General features: G+C 44.6%; 1 protein-coding gene across 2 annotated transcripts in view; it reads left to right on the forward strand.

Moving 5' to 3' along the window:
* The first annotated feature begins 4190 nt into the window (after positions 1-4190).
* Naa15 (N-alpha-acetyltransferase 15, NatA auxiliary subunit) overlaps positions 4191-20573 on the forward strand; it is a 102682-nt gene continuing 86299 nt past the window's right edge. For both annotated transcript variants that reach the window (XM_045131120.1, XM_045131121.1), the window contains exon 1: positions 4191-4285. In XM_045131120.1, the coding sequence (XP_044987055.1) occupies positions 4232-4285 (54 nt within the window). In that variant the 5' untranslated portion in view covers positions 4191-4231. The remainder of the gene's footprint in view (positions 4286-20573) is intronic.

Raw genomic sequence — 20573 nt, forward strand, 5'->3', positions numbered from 1 at the left:
ATATTTTATTTTTATTTTTTTATTTGACAGAGAAAGAGGGAGAGAGAGAGAGAATGGACACGCCAGGGCCTCCAGCCATTGCAAATGAACTACAGATGCATGTGCCCCTTGTGCAGCTGGCTAACATGGGTCCTGGGGAATCAAACCTGGGTCCTTCAGCTTTGTAGGCAAATGCCTTAACCGCTAAGCAATCGCTCCAGCCTGGAGTTAGTTTTCAATAGCAAGAGGCCTTGGTGTACCCTTTCTCCTTTCTGCTTGCGAAGAAATAAAAATGAACAATAAAAAAAGCAATATAATTAATTTTGCAAAAATTATTTTATGTATTTGTTTGTGTGTGTGTGTGCATGTGCACACACATGGGCATGCCAGGTGCCCTTGCTGCTGCAAAAGAACTCCAGACCACCTTGCATCTAGCTTTACATGGGTGCTGGGGAACTGAATCTAACTGCAAGCTTGCTAGACAAGTATTCTACCACTGTAGTATATCCCTCGCCTAAAAACAGCTACTTTTAGCCAGACATGGTGGCACACTCCTTTAATCCTAGCACTCTGGAGGAAGAAGTAGGAGGATCACCGTGAGTTTGAGACCACCCTGAAACTACATAGTGAATTCCAGGTCAGCTTGGGCTAGATTGAGACACTACCTCAAAAAACCAAAAAAAGCAAACAAACAACAAAAAAGGGCTACTTTTCAAACTGAAATATGACTTCTTTTTATTTATTTATTGTTTCTTCAAGGTACAGTCTTGCTTTAGCCGGGGCTGACCTGGAATTCCAGATGTAGTCTCAGGGTAGCCTCGAACTCACAGTGATCCTCCGGCTTCTGCCTCCTGATTGCTGGGAGTTAGGTGTGTGCCACCATGACTGCCTGAAACATGATTTCTTGTAGAAACAATTTTCTTAAACTTAAAAAAATTATGAAAGAGAGAGAAAAAAAATGGGCTCACTAGGGGCTCTAGCCATTGCAAACAAACTCCAAATGCCTGCCGCCATCATGTGCATATGGCTTACGTGAGATCTGGAGAATTGAACCTGGGTCCTGAGGCTTTGCAGGCAAGCACCTTAACTGCTAAACCATCCCTCCAGCCCTCTCCCGTGCATTTTTTTTTCTTTCTTTTCTCTTTTCTTTTTTTTCAAGGTTGGGTCTCACTCTCTAGCCCAGGCTGACCTAAAATTCACTATGTAGTTTCAGGGTGGCCTCAAACTCATGGCAATCCTTCTACCATGCCTGGCTTCCAGCACTTTTTCTGAGGTAGGGTTTTGCTCTAGTCCAGACTGACATGAATTCACTATGTAGTCTCAGGCTGGCCTCAAACCCACAGGGATCCTTCTACCTTTGTCTCCAGATTAAGGGCATGCATCACCATGCTCGATTCCTAAACTTTTTTTAACTTAATTTTTTAGAAATTTTAATCTATTTACTTGCAAAGAGAGAGTGGGGGAAGGAAAACAGACAAAGAATGGGCGCGCCATGGCCTCTAGTCACTGCAAATGAACTCCAGATGCATGCGCCCCCTTGTACATCTGGCTTAGGGCACTAGGGAATTGAACCTGGGTCCTCTGGCTTCACAGGCAAATGCCTTAATTGCTTAGCCATCTCTCCATCTCTTTTTAAAAAATTCTTACATGGGTTCTAGTCTTGTATTCCCCCCCCCCACTGTCCCATTTCCCTGAGGGCTGTCCTCAGTAGGGTTATTGGTGTTCACTATAGGGCCATAGGGCCCTAAACTTTTTATTTTATTTATTTGAGAGAAAGGGGCATAAAGATAGAGACACGCAGAGAGAGAATGGGTGGGCCAAGAGCACTAGCCACTGCAAACAAACTCCAAACACTTGTGCTACTGTGTGTCTGGCTTGTTATGGGTGCTGGGGATTTTAACCCAGGTCTAAAGGCCTCACAAATAAGTGCCTTTAACTGCTGAGGCCAGTTAAAGGACTCTCCAGTCCTTTCCTAAACTTTTAAGGAGAGATTGCAGAATTAGAGGAAATTCCAGAATTTGATCACACATTTATGACTCAAGTGAAGGAACAGGGCCTTTAAGATAGTCTCACCTTTTTCTAGTGAGAAACATTTTACTCAGCTCACACATTCCAGGGAAGGTTAAAGAACAGTTAGAAAACTATACAGTATTTGTTGTAAGAAAAGAAAAATCAAAAGAGCCAAACTGCCACATGTCTTTATTTGTGATGCAAAGAATGTTTTGAGATATGAAGGCAAGAAATCAAGGGTAAAATGGCTCTCATGAATTGAAGACTTTTCATTTCAATAACACTGAACAAGTATTACCTCTTACCACAGCTTGTGCCACCATGCCTGACTTACTGTCAGCTTTTTAAAAAAAACTATTTATTTATTTGAAAGTGACAGACAGGACTGGAGAGATGGCTTGGCGGTTAAGCGCTTGCCTGTGAAACCTGAGGACCCCGGTTCGAGGCTCGATTCTTCAGGACCCACGTTAGCCAGATGCACAAGGGGTCACACGCCTCCGGAGTTCCTTTGCAGTGGCTGGAGGCCCTGGTGTGCCCATCTCTCTCTCTCTCTCTGCCTCTTTGCAGGCGAACTCCAGATGGTGCGCCCCTTGTGCATCTGGCTAACCTAGGTCCTGGAGAATCGAGCCTCGAACCTGGGTCCTCAGGTTTCACAGGCAAGCGCTTAACCAGTAAGCCATCTTAAGTCTTAAGTGGAAGGGGCCTTATCTAATATCTTGTTTAACCTTGCCTTCTGTAACAGATCTTTCTAGTAATTTTGCCTGATACTTTTTGGCTTCTAAATTTTGAAGACTTTTCTTTTTTTTTTTTTTTTTGGTTTTTCAAGGTAGGGTCTCACTCTAGCCCAGGCTGACCTGGAATTCACTATGGAGTCTCAGGGTGGCCTCAAACTAACAGCAATCCTACCTCTTCTGGGGTTAAAGGGTTGCGCCATCATGCCTGGCAATTCTGAGGATTTTTGGCGGGGGACAATTCAATAGTCATAATATTAGGCACTCACTAGAAGCCAGTGTGTGTGTGGGGTCAGTAACCCTGAACCTCTCCATTCCACAGGTGACACAGTCTTCCGTCAACCCTCCAGTATAAAATCACATTCTTCAACCTTTGCAGTGTCCTTTTGCTGTGCAAATACGCCACTTCGAATCTAACGACCTTTCCTGGCTATCTTAATAAGCAAGAGTCAATACAATCATTGCTACCTGGCCAGCTGGGCCCATTTAGTAGGTCAAGTTCTTCCACTGTTTTCACCCTTCTTCGCCTGTGCTCATAAATGGGGCCTTTCGGCCTTGAACTTGTGTGTATGTGTGTGGTTTTCCGAGGTAGGGTTTCACTCTAGTCCAGGCTGACTTGAAATTCACTCTTTAGTCTCAGGGTGGCCTCGAACTCAAGGCGATCCTCCCACCTCTCCTTCCTGAGTGCTGGGATTAAAGATCACGGCCAGCTTCAACATTAAAAAATTTTTTTAAAAAAAGTTTATTTATTTGAGAGTGAGACAGAGAGAATATGCCAGCCAAAGCCTCTTGCCACTGTAAACGAACGCATGAGCCACCGTGTGCATCTGGCTTTCACCGGGAATCGACCCCGAGTCCTTACGCTTCGCAGGCGAGCGCCTTAACCGCTGAGCCATCTCTCGAGCCTCTGAACCTCTTAGAGACATCTACACCTGCGCGCCAGAGCGGCGGGCTCACGCGAGGACCGCCCGGCCCCGGCGAGGGCAGCAGGGATGCGTGGGACGCGGGGGCGGTGGGAGCCGCGCGGGCACTGGGAGGACCGGCGGAGCCGGCCTGGCGCGCGTGCGCCTCCCGCGGGGCCTCCGCGTTCCCGGCAGGCCCCGGTTCCGCGAGGGGTGGGGAGAGCGGGTCACCGCGCGTGCGCGCTGGGAGGTGTGACCCGGGTGGGAAAGCCGTGCGCGTCCGCCATTTTGGCTGCCTCTGTCGGTCTGTTCAGTTACCACGTGAACCGCCGACGGGGACCCGAGAGGGGAGGGGGGTGTGGAGAGGCGGCGGCGGCAGCGTTAAGTGAGCCAGGAGGAGGAGGAGGAGGAGGGGAAAAAAATAAGATAAAAGGCCACGAGGGAGAGGAGGGGGTGTCCGGGTAGAGGGCGACGCGGCGACACCCGAGGCGTGGTGGCGGCGGATCGGGGGGGACGAGGGGAGCGGCGGCGGCGGCGGCGGCGGCGGTCGGACGCGCGGACTGACCGAGCCGGGTGGTGGCGGGAGCCGCCGCGGGAGGAGCCGGGACGATGCCGGCCGTGAGCCTCCCGCCCAAGGAGAACGCGCTCTTCAAGCGGATCCTGGTAAGTGAGAGGTTCCGGGCGCGCCGCGGGGCTCGATGGAGCCGGCGAGCCGGGCCTGTCACTCCGAAGCTCGGCCCGGCCCACGCCGAGCCGCCGGCCGCCCGCCCGCCGGGGACCCCGAGCCAGGCCCGGCGGGCGCTCTAGAGGCTCGCCGTGCTACCCTCGGGGAGGGTCCCACCCGGGCGCGCTAGGCTGCCCCCTGCGGCCCCCGCCTTGCCGAGGCCCCGAGGGTTCCGGACTAGGCCCGACCTTCCTCCCTCCCTCCCTCCGTCCGTCGGTCCCTCCCTCCCGGCTCTGCACACCGCTCGGGCTCATCCTCCTGGAAGTGAGGCGCCCAGGCCTGGCCTGGAGCCGGGGACCGAGCACTCGTGGCCCCCCGCTTGGCTGCTGGAAGGCATCCCGCTGCCCTGGCCCGGGGTGGCACCGTCGCCGCGAACAGGTGGTGTGGCTGTAGCAGCGCGCCTCATTCATTGCCTGGCCGCGTTTCCTCTCCCTCCATCGCCCGTCCGTCCCTTCCCTCTTCTTCCTCTCCCGGGATTCACCTGTTCCCGCCCGGCCCGGCCGAGGGTCATTGGATGACCTGGGAGGAGGGAAGGCTGGGGAGAAAAAGGGACAAGCTTGCTTTCCCGACCCCCCTCGTCGCCATCAGCCTGCAAAGTCCCCTCCCCACGGCCTTGCATTTCAGGAAAGGGGGCACGAGAGGTGCAGGCTTTATTTCTTAGTTTCCGAGCGGGAAACGGCCCCACCCCATCACCCTTCTCGGGAGGTGGGACCCGTGGCGAGGGGGCGGTCCGGGAGGAAGTGAAAAGTTAGGAACCCTTTTTTTATTGGGGGGGGGGGGGCTGTCGGGTACAGTCTCTTCTGGTACAGAGATGAAAGTATTAAGACACATACAAAAACTTAGAAGAGAAAAAGATAATGTAAGGATGTCTTAAGATGGATCTGGTGGACGCTAACTCCAGTTCATTCTTCACCTTGCAAATGTTCACAGGTTGCGTTGTGTTAATAAATGCATTTGATACTTGTGGAGCCTGTTTACAATGTACACGATGTCCTACCTTAGTCTTGGTGCTATAATTTTTACATTGTAGCACTTTTTTATTTTTTGGTTTGGTGTGTAGTGTGTGGGTCTCTCCCTTTATGCAAACATTTCTTTTTGGAAGGATGAACTAACTGTATTTGGCAAATTTAAGACTTGATGTTTGGAGGATGTGTATTAGACTTTTTCAACTATAACTTACCTGCTTGGAAGACCAGTTTTTCTAGAAATAACCATTCATGTCAAACTAATTGGGTACAAAAATACCCACATGTCCTACAGTTTAGTCAATTTATATGGAAAAATATCCTAGAAAATCACGTCCAAACCCACCTAAAGTCACTGTTGGCATTTTAAAAGACTGATTGCAGTGGAAATGGGAGTATAACATAGTTTTTATTTATTTATTTTACAAGGTAGGGTCTGACTCTACCTCAGGCTGACCTGGAACTCAACTATGTAGTCTCAGTGTGGTCTCATGGCGATCCTTCTATCTCTGCCTCGCTAGTGCTGGGATTAAAGGCGTGCGCCATCACGCCTTGCTATTTTGTTTTTCTGAGTGGACCCACTTTGTCTAGCCTGGAACTCAGAAATCTTCCTGTCTCAGCTTCCCAAGTGCTGGGATTACAGGCATAAAACATCATTCCCTGTTTGCTTTTTTTTTTTTTTAAAGGGGAATAAGTGTGTGTGTGTGTGTGTTGGTTGGCCTTACCCAGGGCTTTGTTCATGCTAAGCAGTTATTCTATCACTGACCTACACCCAGTCTTGTCTTTTTCTTTTTTTGGAAGGTAGGGTCTCTAGTTCTGGCAGACCTAGAATTCACTATGTAGTTTCACGGTGGGTTCCAGGCGATCCTCCTACCTCAGCCTGGGTTTACAGTGCTGTGCTTAAAGGCATTTGCCACCATGTCCAGCTAATTTTTTTTTCCTCCCTTCCTTTAAAAATTTGGCATGGTCTTTTTAAAGCTCAGGCTGTCCTGAACTCACTGTGTAGCTCTTGAACTACTCCTGGCTCTTGAGCTACTCCTGGCAATGCTCCTGCCTCAGCTTCCTGATGCTGGGATTACAAGTGAGAGCCATGCTTGGCTCACAATCCTAACTTTAAAAATCTTTTTTTTTTTTTAATAAATTTTTTTTAAAAAATTTTTATTTATTTATTTGAGAGCGACAGACACAGAGAGAAAGACAGATAGAGGGAGAGAGAGAGAATGGGCGCGCCAGGGCTTCCAGCCTCTGCAAACGAACTCCAGACACGTCCACCCCCTTGTGCATCTGGCTAACGTGGGACCTGGGGAACCGAGCCTCGAACCGGGGTCCTTAGGCTTCACAGGCAAGCGCTTAACCGCTAAGCCATCTCTCCAGCCCTAACTTTAAAAAAATCTTTTTAAGACACACTGTTGTGTAGGTCAAACTGTAGCATAGTTTTAACACAACTTAACTTTATACCTTTCCCCTTTTTTTCCTTTTCTTTTTTATGGTGCTGGGGCTTGAACCTAGGGCTAAACACAAGCTGAAATTAGGCTCCTAGATCCTCCCCCACTGCTTATTTAGTTGAAAAGCTGAGAGTACCAAAGTCAGTCCTTTACCTGTAGTTAACATTTTTAATTTATTTGTTCTTTTTTCATACCTGTGAAACAAACGAAAGCTGTAGATTTAGGTTTTAGTCCTAAAGATTTCAGCATGTTCTGTGAATAAAAGACATTGTCTTGTATAACCATACCATTAAGGTTGACCTGGAACTCTAATTCCAGGCTGTGATGATTCTCCTACCCCTGCCTCCCAAGTGCTGGATTAAAGGCATGAGCCACTAAGCCTGGCACATTTAGTTGTTTTGTTCCCCCCCCCCCCCCCCCAGGTATGGTCTCACTCTGGCCCAGGCTGACCTGGAATTCACTATGTAGTGTCAGGATGGCCTCGAACTCATCCTCCTACCTATGCCTCCTGAGTGCCAAAGGCATTTGTCACCACGCCAGGCGTCGCTGTTGTTTGGGAGCAGAGTTTCACTGTAGCCCAGGTTGACCTAGAACTCTTGGCAGTCCTGCCTCAGCCTCCTTAAGTACTAGTGATAAGCATGAGCCACCATGCCTGACAAAATTGTGTGTGTTGTACTGGATGGAACCCATAGCTTTGCTTACACATGCTAGACAAGTGCTTTCTACCAGTAAGCTATATCTACTCTGCTCTAAAAATCCACCTTTTTTATTTTGAGATATCTATAAATTTGCATGTAGTTTGAGAAATAAGAGTCTCTTGTGTGTGTTGCTCTGTGGTGCCGTGCTGTTGGGTGTGCGTAGAATCTGCCCTTACTGCAAGACACTGGACTGTTCTGTTTGCATAAGGAATCCCTATGTTTTCCTGTTAGAACCACATCTATGCACCTCCTCATCCTCTGCTTTCACCCCCAGCACCCACAACAGATGTGTCTTCTATTTGTGTACTTTTTCATTTCAAGTGCAATGCTAGAAAGGACCATATACAGTGCTTAACTTTTAGGGGTTGGCCTTTTTCATCGATTGTTAATTCCCTTATGATTCATCCAACTTTTTAAATTTTTATTTACTTATTTATTTACTGGGTTTTTTTTTTTTTGAAATAGGGTTTCAGGCTGACCTGGAACTCACTATATAGTCTCAGGCTGGCCTCAAACTCATGACAGTCTTCCTACCTGTGCCTCCTGAGTGCTAGGATTAAAGGTGTGCACCACCACACTTGGCTTTTTAAAATTTTTAAAAATTTTTAGTTATTTATTTGAGAGATAAAGAGGCAGATAGAATGGACATGCCAGGGCTTCTAGCCACTGCAAACAAACATCAGACACGTGTGCCATATTGTGCATCTGGCTTATGTGGGTCCCGGGGAATCAAACCTGGGTCTTTTGGCTTGCAGGCAAGTGCCTTTCAAACTCTTAGCCATCCTTCTAGCCTGTCTCTCTTGATTGCTAAGTATTAGTCCATAATATAGGTTACCAGAGGTTGTTTAATCATTCATAGAATATCAATTATTTATTTATTTATTTATTTTGAGGTAAGGTCTTGCTTCAGCCCAGGCTGACCTGGAATTCACTATGTAGTCTCAGGGTGGCCTTGATCATTCTCAGTGATCCTCTTTCCTCTGCCTCCCAAGTTTTGGGATTAAAAGCATGTGCCATTATGCCAGGCAACCTTTCCCTTAAAAAAAAATTATTTACTTATTTGAGAGAGAGTGAGTGAGTGAGAGAGAGTATGTGTGTATGGGTGTGCCAGGGCCTCTTGTGCTTGCTGCAAACTCCAGACATGTGTTCCACTTTGTGCATCTGGCTTTATATGGGTAGTAGGGAATTGAACTTCTGGCTAGCAGCCTTTAACTGCTGAGCCTGATATCACCCCAGCCCCCAACCCCCAAAAACGTTTGTTAACTAAAATCACATTGCTCAAGGATTTATTATGAAAATCTATTTGTAAGAAAAATGTGAAAATCACTAAATGATAGAAAAGGAGATAGAATGGTCTTACTCTTCCCCGCCCCCCTCCAAGGTAGGGAGGGTCTCACTGTAGCCCAGGCTGATCTGGATTTCACTGTATAGTCTCAGGGTGGCCTTGAACTCATAGTGATCCTCCTACCTTTGCCTCCCAAGTGCTGGGACTAAAGACGTGTGCCACCACACCCGGCTGTTCTTACTTTTAAAATATTTTTTAATATTTTTATTTTCTTTTATTTACTTGAGAGAGAGAGAGTGAAAGAGAAAGAGAGAGAATGGGTGCATCAGGGCCTTCAGCCACTGTAAATGAACTCCAGATGTATGTGCTACCTTGTGCATCTGGTTTATGTGGGTCCTGGGGAATTGAAGCGAGGGCCTTTGGCTTTGCAGGCAAGTGCCTTAACTGCTAAGCCATCTCCCTACCCCTTTGACTTACATTTAGGAATGAAGAAAATATTGCTAACCAGAAGGATAGCAAGTATTGCTTTTGTTTCTTCAGCTTTGTAATGTCTGGATTTTGAAGTCCTATCTGATAAAGGAATAGTTGGCTGTGCTCTAGTGCTTGTAGTCACGTGCTGTGTGTAGTCATGGTACCTGGAGTCTTCCTGGCTGCAGTCAGGGTTTGAGCTGCAACTGTGGCTTTGTTGTGTTGCATTGTATTTGTTGTTGGACTTGTATGTACAGTCTGCTTTCTTTAGGGCTATAGCCTCGATTTCAGAGTAATGAAATAGGCTTCAGCTGTTCTTTCTATAGAAACCTGGTTAGGTACTGTTTGCTAAATTGCAGAATTTGTACAGTGGGTTTACCTGGCTTGGAGTAGTCTAGTTGACACTTGCAGTTAGATTTTGTTATATTTCTGGCCTTTGTTTTCCTCCATAGTACTATTCTGTTTTCTAGTATGTATTGTTATAAATTGGTTAAAATATCTGCATTATATTCTTGTCTATATTTCTTTTCTCTTTTCTTTTCTTGAGGTAAGGGTCTTACTTACACTAGCTCAGGCTGACCTGGAACTCACTATGTAGTCTCAGGGTGGCCTCGAAACCACGGTGATCCTCTTACCTCTGCTTCCGAGTGCTGGGATTAAAGGTGAGCACCACCACACCCGGCTTCTTGTCTATATTTCTTATGTTCTTCCCTTCCTCTGAATATATCATGACATATATTCATACAGATTATGTAAGATTTTGTTTGAAGAATTGCTTGCCAAATCGACCTACTTTGAAGATTGTGGGCTCTACTTGTCTTTGATGCTATTTGTTAACCTAGGCAGGCTAACCCAGACCTTTACATCACTTTTGTATGATTTAGGTTTAGGGTAGGGTAGGGCAAATCTCTGGACCTTCAGATTTTAGCCCACTTGGGGAGGTTGCAGGCCTTGCAGTCAGATATTGCTAGGTTGATTGCTTTTGTGGTGTATCCTTCACATCATTTCATATTAATGTGAGCTATAAGGAAGAAACTCCAAGTTGGAAATACTTTTTGGAAATACTATTGATAAATGTAGTTGTGTATTTTGGCCTGGTTGATTTCTGTCTTTAAAGTCTGAAGGACACTTCCTTTCCTAGAAGCATGCAGAGAAAACATGCAGCGTGGTGCTGACATTTGTGATTTGCTGTGTCGTTAGTTATTTGAGAGAGAGTATAGGTGTGCCAGGGACCCTTGCTACCGCACACACATTCCAGAAGCATGTGCTGCTTTATGCATCTGGCTTTACGTGAGTATTGGGGAATCGACTTGCAGGCTTGGTCAGCTAGTGCCTGTAACTGCTGGACCATCTCCCCAGCCCTAGGACTATTTTTTACTACACTTACATCATACTTACCTAGTGTTTCACTATTTTGGGGTGGGAATGAGGGGAGAGGGAGCCTTGTAATATTTCATTTACTGTAGATAATCATTGCATATGATTTATGCCTTTCAAAAAAGTGCAAAAGTGCTGCTTTGTTTTTGGCCTGGTGTGGTGGTGCACACTTTCAATCCCAGCACTTGAGAGGCTGAGATAGAAGGATCACTGTGAGTTTGAGGCCACTCTTGAGAGTACAGAGTGAATTCCAGGTCCGTTTGGACTAGAGTGAGACCCTATCTTAAAAAACCAAAAAATAAAGCTGGGAGTGGTGGCTCACACCTTTAATCTCAGGACTCAGGAGGCAGAGGTAGGAGGATCACTGTGAGTCCGAGACCAGCCTGAGACTACATAGTGAATTCCAGGTCAGCCTGGACTAGAGTGAGACCTACCTTGAAAAAACAAAACAAAAAAACCAAACCAAAAAACCCCTCAAAAAATAAATAAGTTTTGGAAAAAGTGCCTTTTTAAAGATGTGTGTGTGAGAAAAAGAATTGGCAACCCAGGGCTTTCAACCACTGCAGTTGAACTCCATACTCATGCACCACCTTGTGCGAGCTTGATTATGTGGAATCTGGGCCGTTGAACATAGGTCTTTAGGCTTCGAAGACAGGTACTTTAATGGCTAAGGCATCTCTCCAGCCCCAAAGTGCTGCCTACTTTTAGGATTACACTTGACAGATCAAGGCTTGACTGGGCAATTGAGTGGGACGTTGTCTCAAAATAAAAAGTGAAAAAAGGTTTGGAGCAATATCCCAATGGTAGAGTGCTTATTGAGCATGCACAGGTTGTTGGTTCAATCCCTGGTACTGCAAAAACAATAATAACAGTTTAGAAAATAAAATTTCAGTACAGTTTTGCTATAATGTGAACATTCTAATGTTAAGAACCACACACACACACGTATAATACAAAGTCCATAAAGATTGAGTAAGGAATAACAATCTTAAAATTGTTTTTTAATTTTTATTTGAGACAGAGAGGGAGAAAGAGGAGGGGGCCATGCCAGGGATTCTAGCCACTGCAAACAACTCCAGGCACATGTGCTACCTTGTGCATCTTGCAATTATGGGACCTGGACAATCAAACCTGGGTCCTGAGTCTTTGCAGGCAAGCACTTTAACTGCTAAGCCATCTCTCCAGCCCCAGTAAAAATCTTTTTTTTTTTTTTTGCCTTTTTTCCCTCAATTTTTATTAACGTTTTCCATGATTATAAAAAATATCCCATGGTAATACCCTCCCCCCCTTTCCCCTTTGAAATTCCATTCTCCCTCATATCCCTTCCCCATCTCAATCAGTCACTCTTTTATTTTGATGTCATGATCTTTTCCTCCTCTTATGATGGTCTTGTGTAGGTAATGTCAGGCACTATGAGGACATGGATATCCAGGCCATTTTATATCTGGAGGGAGCACGTTGTAAGGTGTCCAACCCTTCCTTTGGCTCTTACATTTTTTCTGCCACCTCTTGTACATTAGACCCTGACCCTTGGAAGGTGTGATCGGGATGTTACTCAGTACTCCAGTCTCTTCTTTCCAGCACCATGATACCTTCTGAGTCGTCCCAAGGTCACTGCCATCTGATAAAAGAAGATTCTTTACCCAGAGGGAGGGAGAGAGGGAGGGAGGGAGGGAGGGAGGGAGAGAGAGAGAGAGAGAGAGAGAGAGAGAGAGAGAGAGAGAGAGGGGGAGGGAGGGAGAGAAGCATTAATATAAGTGTATGAATATTAAGAGAAGTGCTTACTGGACAGTTTGATAAGCATAGTACATACATTTATCTTGACATCAGCATATGTTACACCCCTAGGGCTCATGACTACCCCTGTTTTAAGTTTTCAGTATCAGGGATGTATTCCCGCCCATGGAATGGGCCTCCAGTCCAACTGGAGGGCACTTGGTTTCCACCATGACAGACCTGCCACTGTTGCAACCTTTGGCTCATTTGGCCTGGCTGACCAAATATAAGGCTTGCAGTGTCCACTGTTGAGTATCTTCACTGGTGGTTTATCTTTCTCCCATTGAACTGCATGTAGAATGGCTTATTCCAGCTTTCTGTCAGCTGGTCTACATGGAGGATGTTATCAGCTCAGTTCCAGCAGGATTTCTCAGTGGCCTTGCAGCCCAAGTATGGGAGTCTTCAGCAATAGGGTCTTACCACTATTCCTGGTGGGAAGCCAAGGGCCTTGGCAATGGCCTATAATGTTTTGGGGGCATCAGGGACCTCCCTGGCCAACAACTCACTGGAGGTATCCCATCCCTGGCACTGAAAATTTTCTAGCAACGATCTACGGCTCCTGAGCGTTCCATTGCCCAAAACCGGAGGATTCCATATGATTTATTTATATCCTCTTAGATTTTGATTAGCCCTCCCTCCACCTTTCCTTTACTCAATCTCTTCCCCTGACCTCACTTTGGGCCTTTTCACCCCTGTTAATCTATTCTACTTACATATATACAATACCAACCTATTAAGTAGCCTCCTCCCTTCCTTTTTCTCTTCCCTTTATATCTCTTTTTTAACTTCCAGTAAAAATCTTTTGATAGGCCTGTAGACATAAGTTCAGTGGTTAAGGACACTTGCTTGTCAGGCCTAATGGTCTGGTTTGGTTACCCCAGTACCCATGTAATGCCAGATGTAGAGTGGCACATGAATCTGGAGGTCAATTGCATTTTGGTGGGGGGCTCTGACATGCCCATACTCTTTCTTTTTGTCTGTCTGCTGTCTTGTGTCTCTGCTTGCAAATAAACAAATAAAAATATTTAAAAAATATATATATTGTTTTGTTTTTTCATGGTAAGGTCTCACTCTAGCCCAGGCTGACCTGGAATTCACTTGGTAGTCTCAGGGTGGCCTCAAACTCTCAGGTACCACCACACCCGGTCCTTTTAATTTTTTTTTTTTTTCTGAAAAAATCTTTTGATAGGGCCGGGTGTGACGGCGTACACCTTTAATCCCAGCATTTGAGAGGCAGAGGCAGGAGGATTGCTGTGAGTTCAAGGCCACCCTGAGAAGACATAGTGAATTTCAGGTAAGCCTGAGCTAGATAGAGTGAGACTGTACCTCAAAAAAACCAACAAAAAAAAACAAACTTTGATAAAGCAAAAAAGTTACTGTTTACATGCTTTTCCTTTTGTTTTTTTCATGATAGGGTCTCACTCTAGTCCAGGTTGACCTGGAATTCACTATGTAATCTCAGGGTGGCCTCGAACTCATGGCAGTCCTCCTGACTCTGCCTCCCAAGTACTGGGATTAAAGGTGTGTGCCACTAATTTTTTTTCCATTTCTAAATTTAAAGCATATATTTTTAAAAAAATTCTCAGCTGGGCATGATGGTACATGCCTTTAATCCCAGCACTTGGTAGGTAGAGGTAGGATTGTTATGAGTTTGAGGCTACCCTGAGACTATGTAGTAAATTCCAGTTCATCCTGGGTTAGAGCGAGACACTATCTCAAAAAAACAAAAATTAATTTATTAATTCCTCATCCTGAGACTACATAGTGAATTCCAGGTCTGCCTGGGCTAGAAGGAAACCCTATCTTGTAAAACAAATAAAACCTTGTATTGTGTTTGAATTTAAAAAAAAAAGCAATTCTTTCAGTTAAGATTGAAAAATACATATTTGGGGAGGTATGGGGTCTTGGTAAAATAAAAACTACAGTTTCCAATAATAATAGACAATAATTCTCAGAAAAGTAGACAAGCTTTCTAGGGTGGTGAACATAGTGTACCATTCTGTAGGTATTACAAAGCCTCATAGTTCTCTGGGTCATTATTGGGTTTTCCAATGGAATTACCACCCCAGCTATTACTTTGAAGCCCTGGCTAAAGCATTATTTCAGAGGCACATGTGGTGCCCTGAGTGATTGGAGGACTGGAGCACTACTGACTGACCAGCCCCAGCTGAATGGGCAGCTGTCCTTCGTGTGCGTTCTTATTTCCTTTCATATTTCTGCTTTTGATAATATACTTCTGACAGAGGATTGATTCAAATATATCTTCTTTGTTCATAAAAGCGTATTTGGACACAAAAAGCCAAGTCATATAAAGGATCATAAGCAAAGGACTGTTTGTTCAGAACCTTTTCTCACAGGTAACTACATGGTTCCTTTCTCCTGTTTCACTTAGGCCTGTGCTCAGGTGCCCTCTAAATGTTCTGTAGAGTCCCTAGAGCCTTCCTTGACCTGGAGGAATACTCCTTAGCCTTACTGTCTTATTTCTTCCCTGCCGTAATTTTCTCCATTATCATTTATAGCTTTACATATATTTACCTGTGTGTTTACTTATCTTCCACAGTTACAATACAGGCTTTATGGCAGGGACTTTTTTTGGTTCATTCCTATGTTCACATTGGATAAACTAATGTACCATGGTATATGTAAATAAGTATCTGCCATAAGTGTCAAACCAGCAGTAGTTACAGGGTAAGAGAGGAAGCCCGGGGTTGTGTGCTAATGTAAAGATTTTTGGAGAAGCGTTCAGTTCAGCTGGTCCTTGGCATTGCAGACTGCATTATTATTATATTATATGGGGTAATTGTAGGACATTGGGCAGTGCCCTGTATAATTTGGCAAGACCTTGGACGTTGCATTTATGAATGAGTAATGGTGTTAGTTTGTACATGGCCTTCCTGTTGGCACAAAAGCATTAGAGGAACATTTTATCATTGTTTCTGTTTTAGTCATTTTATTAAAAGAAAAATGGTACCAAGATTAATGAAAAATTTTTGTCAGGATTCTGCTGATGTAAAATACATAAAGCCGGGTGTGGTGGTGCACACCTCTAATCCCAGCACTTGGGAGGCAGAGGTAGGAGAATTGCCATGAGCTTGAGGCTACCCTGAGACTACAGAGTGAATTCCAGGTCAGCCTGGGCTAGAGTGAAACCCTACTTGGGGGAGGGGGGCGCAAAACAAAACAGAAAAACGCCTCCAGAGTAAGACTCAGTCATGTGTTTCATAAAGCTGTTGTAGTTGATTTTTATTTAAAAAGTTAAGGTTGGGGCAGGAGAGATGCCTCAGTGGTTAAAGATACTTGCTTGCAAAGTCTGATGACCCGGGTTTGATTTCCCAGTACCCACATAAAGCCAGATGCACAGGGTGGCATATGCATCTGGAGTTTGTTTGCATTGGCAAGAAGTCTTGGTGCTTCTTCTCTCTTCTGCTTGTAAATGAAAATCTCTTTCTGCTTGTAAATGAATAATACATTAAAAAAAAGTAAAGGTCAAGGACCATGATATGTGGATTTTGTAAAACACAATCTAAAATGAATTTGTTATACTTTCTTTGTGATTGCTTGCCAGAAAATTTATTTATTTTAAAAATATTTTTATTGGGGCTGGAGAGAAGGCTTAACGGTTAAGGTGCTTGCCTGGGAAACCTAATGACTCATGTTTGACTTTTCAGGTCCTATGTAAGCTTTACATAAAGGTGAGGCAAGTGCGAAGTTGCACATGCCTACTAGGTGACACAAGCGTCTGGAGTTCTGTTTCAGTGGCTAAAGCCCTGACGCATCCATTCTCTCTGTCTGAGAGAGAATGGGCGCACCAGGGCCTCTACCCACTGCAAACAAACTCCAGATGCATGTGCCACTTTGTGCATCTGGTTTTCCATTAATCTTGGGGAATCAAATTGGGGTCATTAGGGTTTGCAGGTAAGCATCTTAACTGCTAAGCTGTCTCTCTAGCCCATCTTTATTTATTTTCAAATTAATTTTTATTATTATTACTTTGGTTTTTTTGAGGCAGGGTCTCACTGTAGTTCAGGCTGATCTGAAATTCACTGTGTAGTCTCAGGATTGTGGCCTCGAACTCAGGGTGATCCTCCTACCTCTACCTCCTGAGTGCTAGGATTAAAGGCATGTACCACCACGCCCCGCTCTTAATTTTTTTTGTTGTTGTTGAGGTAGAGTCTCACTCTTATCGCGGTCTGACCTGGTACTCACTCTGTAGTCGCAGGCTGACCTCAAATTTACAGCTATCCTCCTACCTCTCTCTGCCTCTCTAGTGCTTAGATTAAGGCTGTTCCTCCTTACCCCCCACCGCTGGCTTAAACACTCTTTATTTCCAAAGGGAGAGGGAGAGAGAGAATGAGAATGGCCACTCTAGGGCTTCCTGCCACTATGAACAAACTCCACACACATGTGCCATTTGTGCATCTGGTTTTATGTGGGTACTGGGGAATTGAACCTGGACTGTCAATCAGGCTTTGCAAACAAGCACCTTTAATAGCTGAACTGTCTCTCCGACCCTGAATAGTTGTGGTTAATGTTCGAATTAGAGTATGGAGGGAACTTTATGTTGTGGTTCTATTATTGGCTTGGGATTTTCTCTGGAATAGCAACTCTGCAGTTAGACATCTGTGTTATTTTATAATGTATGCTATGCAGGCTTGTATTAAAGTTGTACCTTTAAAAAATTGAAAAAAATAGTTGAAGTTTTAACCCTAAAGTCCTAGCATTCGGGAAGGTAGAGGCAGGGGAATTGAGAGCTCCAGGCCAGCCTGGGACACATGAGTTTAAAGGCAGTCTGAAGTACATGGACTCTGTCTCACAAACCCAAGAGCTGGGGATTAGTTTAGTGTTAAGAGCGTGTACCTTGCATGTCCGAGGCCAGGGTTGCAGTCCCCAGCACCTGCTCCCCCAACTGATAAACTCCAGAAACAAAACCTAGTCTAATTTGTTGTGTGTATTTTTTTCCTCTTTAGTAAAATATGAATCATCTTTCTTTTTTCTGGTACATTTTTATTTATTTATTTGAGAGTGACAGACAGAGAGAAAGAGGCAGATAGAGAATGGGCGCGCCAGGGCCTCCAGCCACTGCAAATGAACTCCAGATGCATGCGCCCCCTTATGCATCTGACTAACGTGACGTGGATCCTGGGGAATTGAGCCTCGAACTGGGGTCCTTAGGCTTCACAGGCAAGTGCTTAACCACTAAGCCATCTCTCCAGCCCTGAATCTTATTTCTTGTTCCTTATAATATTAAAAATAATTCCTTAAGTTTTTAATTTAATCTATCTATCTCTCTTGCTTTAAAAATATTTTATTTAAGAGAGAGAAGCAGAGAGAGAGAGAGGAGACAGAGAGAATGGGCAGTCCAGGGCCTCTAGCCACAGCAAATGAACTCCAGACACTTGTGCCACCTTGTGTGTCTGGCTTACATGGGTAGTGGGAAATTGAACCTGGGTCCTTAGGCTTCACAGGCAAATGCCTTAACAGCTAAGCCAGCTCTCCAGCCCTATTTTTGCTTTTAAATAAAGTATGGCAGAGATAAATGATGAAGAGGACAATTGTTTTTAGTTTTGGGTCTCACTCAGTAACCGAGATTTGCTTGGTATTCCCTTTGTAGTCCAAGCTGCCCTTGAATTTGCAGCTATCCTCCTGCATCAGCCTCTTGAGTACATGGATTACAGATATGTGCCACTATGCTTGGTTAAGACCTTTTTTAAAAGTATGTTCTCGTGCCTGGCGTGGTGGTGCTCACCTTTAATTCCAGCACTCGAGAGGCAGAGGTAGGAGGATTGCTGTGAGTTTGAGGCCACCCTGAGACTCCATAGTGAATTCCAGGTCAGCCTGGGCTAGAGTGAGACCTTACTTCAACTCCCCCCTCCAAAAAAAAAAAAATAAATAAATAAATAAAAATATATTCTCCTTCACTGAGATTTTCTTTGGTTAGCATAAAATGAGTAAGACTTCAATTGAGATAAGATTTCAGTTTGAAATGTCTGTAAGATCTCCAGGGGAAAGTTGAGTGTTTTTTTTTTTTTTTTTGTTTTTTTTGAGGTAGGGTCTCACTCTGGTCCAGGCTGACCTGGAATTAACTCTGTAGTCTCAGGGTGGCCTTGAACTCACTGCGATCCTCCTACCTCTGCCTCCCTAGTGCTGGGATTAAAGGCGTGCGCCACCACGCCCGGCTTTTGAGTGTTTTTTTTTTTGTTTGTTTGTTTGTTTTTGTTTTTTCCCTCCCTGGATAGGGTCTCACTCCAGGTTAATCAGGAATTCGCTCTAACTACAGGCTGGCATCAAATTTACAGATCTTCCTACCTCAACTTCCCTGAGTGCTGGGATTAAAGGCATGTGCCACTGAGCCTGACCTATTTGAGATTTTAGCTGACTACATAAAAGAAGAAATGAAAGTTTGCTTTTAAAAATGCAGATGGTGAAAAACATCCAGATGGGGGCATACCCTTAGGGTTGTTTCTGTATAGTTCCAAGCATGGTTGTTATACCAAGTAAAAAATAAACTTTTTATCCCTCTGCATGATTCTGGTTTATACCAGAGATTTCATTGGGTGTTTGACCTTTGATTATCAGTACTTGAGGACTGAGTCAGAATCTTCAAGAGTGAAGTAAACTGTACCATTTGTTATCTGTTTTGACCCAGTTTTTATGCTAGACTTTTTATGTTAGCTGATACAGACCTTGTGGTATCCCTTTTAAAAAGTTTTTAAGATAGCCAGTACTTATGATTACACTATTAAAAGTATATTTCTGATTGTTATATATATACACAAATAATCTTTTTTTTTTCGAGGTAAGGTCTCCACTCTAGCCCATTCTGACCTAGAATTCACTACAAAGTCTCAGGGTGGCCTTGAACTCATGGCAATTCTCCTACCTCTGCCTCCCGAGTGTTGGGATTAAAGGTGTGTGCCACCACGCCCGGCTTTATACAAACAATTTAACTGTATTAGGATATACATGTTTCTAAAAGTCATTGCAGATCGAAGTCATGGAATGAAAACCATAGAATTTGTGGGAAAAATGGGTTTAAACACAGTGTTATTAGGGACAGATTAAAAACAAAAATCTGGAGCCAGGTGTGGTGGTGCATGCCTTTAATCCCAGCACTTGGGAGACAGAGGTAGTAGGATTGTCATGAGTTTGGGGCCACCCTGAGACTATGAGTGGATTTCAGGTCAGCCTGGGCTAGAGCAAGACCCTACCTAAAAATACACACAAAAAAAATGTGTTGTGGTACATGTATGTAACCTCAGCAGTTCTGATAGTCCCAAGTTCTAGGCCTGGAGTACATAGATTGTATCTGAAAAACAAAAATCAAAATCTCCCAACAGACAGCAGCCAAGATGGGACTTTAGCAAAGATAGTGGCACAATTTTACTTGTGCTAAATGATTAGCACATTGGTGCTGTCACGTAAGTGCCGCACTTCCCTTGAAAACCTGCAGCTTGCTGTGGAAGTGGCATGTGAAGGGTTACAGCTCACAGATTACTGTGAAATGGCAGAGGAAGGTTAATTGAAATCTGATGCAAAGTAACATCAGAAGTGAATGGATGGGCTCAGTTTGACCCACAACATGCCGGGTAAACTGAGGTGGCTGGTATGTGCAGTGTGCTCTGTGTGTGTGTGTGCACTACTTGTTTCAGCTGAGTGCTTTGTCAGCGTTCACTTAGTTTTATGGCAGATGAGATTTGAAGCAATCGAGATGTCCCCTAATACAGTGACCATGTTGGAACTTTTTTTTTTTTTTTTTTTTTTAAGCTAGGGTCTTGCTCTAGCCCATGCCGGAATTGACTATGTAGTCTCAGGGTGGCCTCGAACTCACGGTGATCCTCCTACCTCTGCCTCCCAGGTGCTAAGATTAAAGGTGTGCACCACTACGCCTGGCCTAGCTAACAGTATTGAAGAGACCACTGAGGCTTTATGTGGGCAGCTCCTGTCTGTGGAGTGCAGCCGTTTACTGAGCCAGAGCCCTGGTACATGAGATAGTGTCACTTATTTATTTATGTTTTTGTTTTTCAAGGTAGGGTCTCACTCTAGCCCAGGTTGACCTTGAATTCACTATGTAGTCTCAGGGTGGCCTTGAACTCACGGTGTTTCTCCTACCTCTGCCTCCTGCCTCCTGAGTGCTGGGATTAAAAGTGTGTGCCATCATTCCCGGCTAGTGTCACATTTTTAAAAATAAATTTATTTATTTGAGAGAGAGAAGG

The sequence above is a fragment of the Jaculus jaculus genome, chromosome 12 (assembly GCF_020740685.1).
Source record: "Jaculus jaculus isolate mJacJac1 chromosome 12, mJacJac1.mat.Y.cur, whole genome shotgun sequence".
Lineage (NCBI taxonomy): Eukaryota > Metazoa > Chordata > Mammalia > Rodentia > Dipodidae > Jaculus > Jaculus jaculus.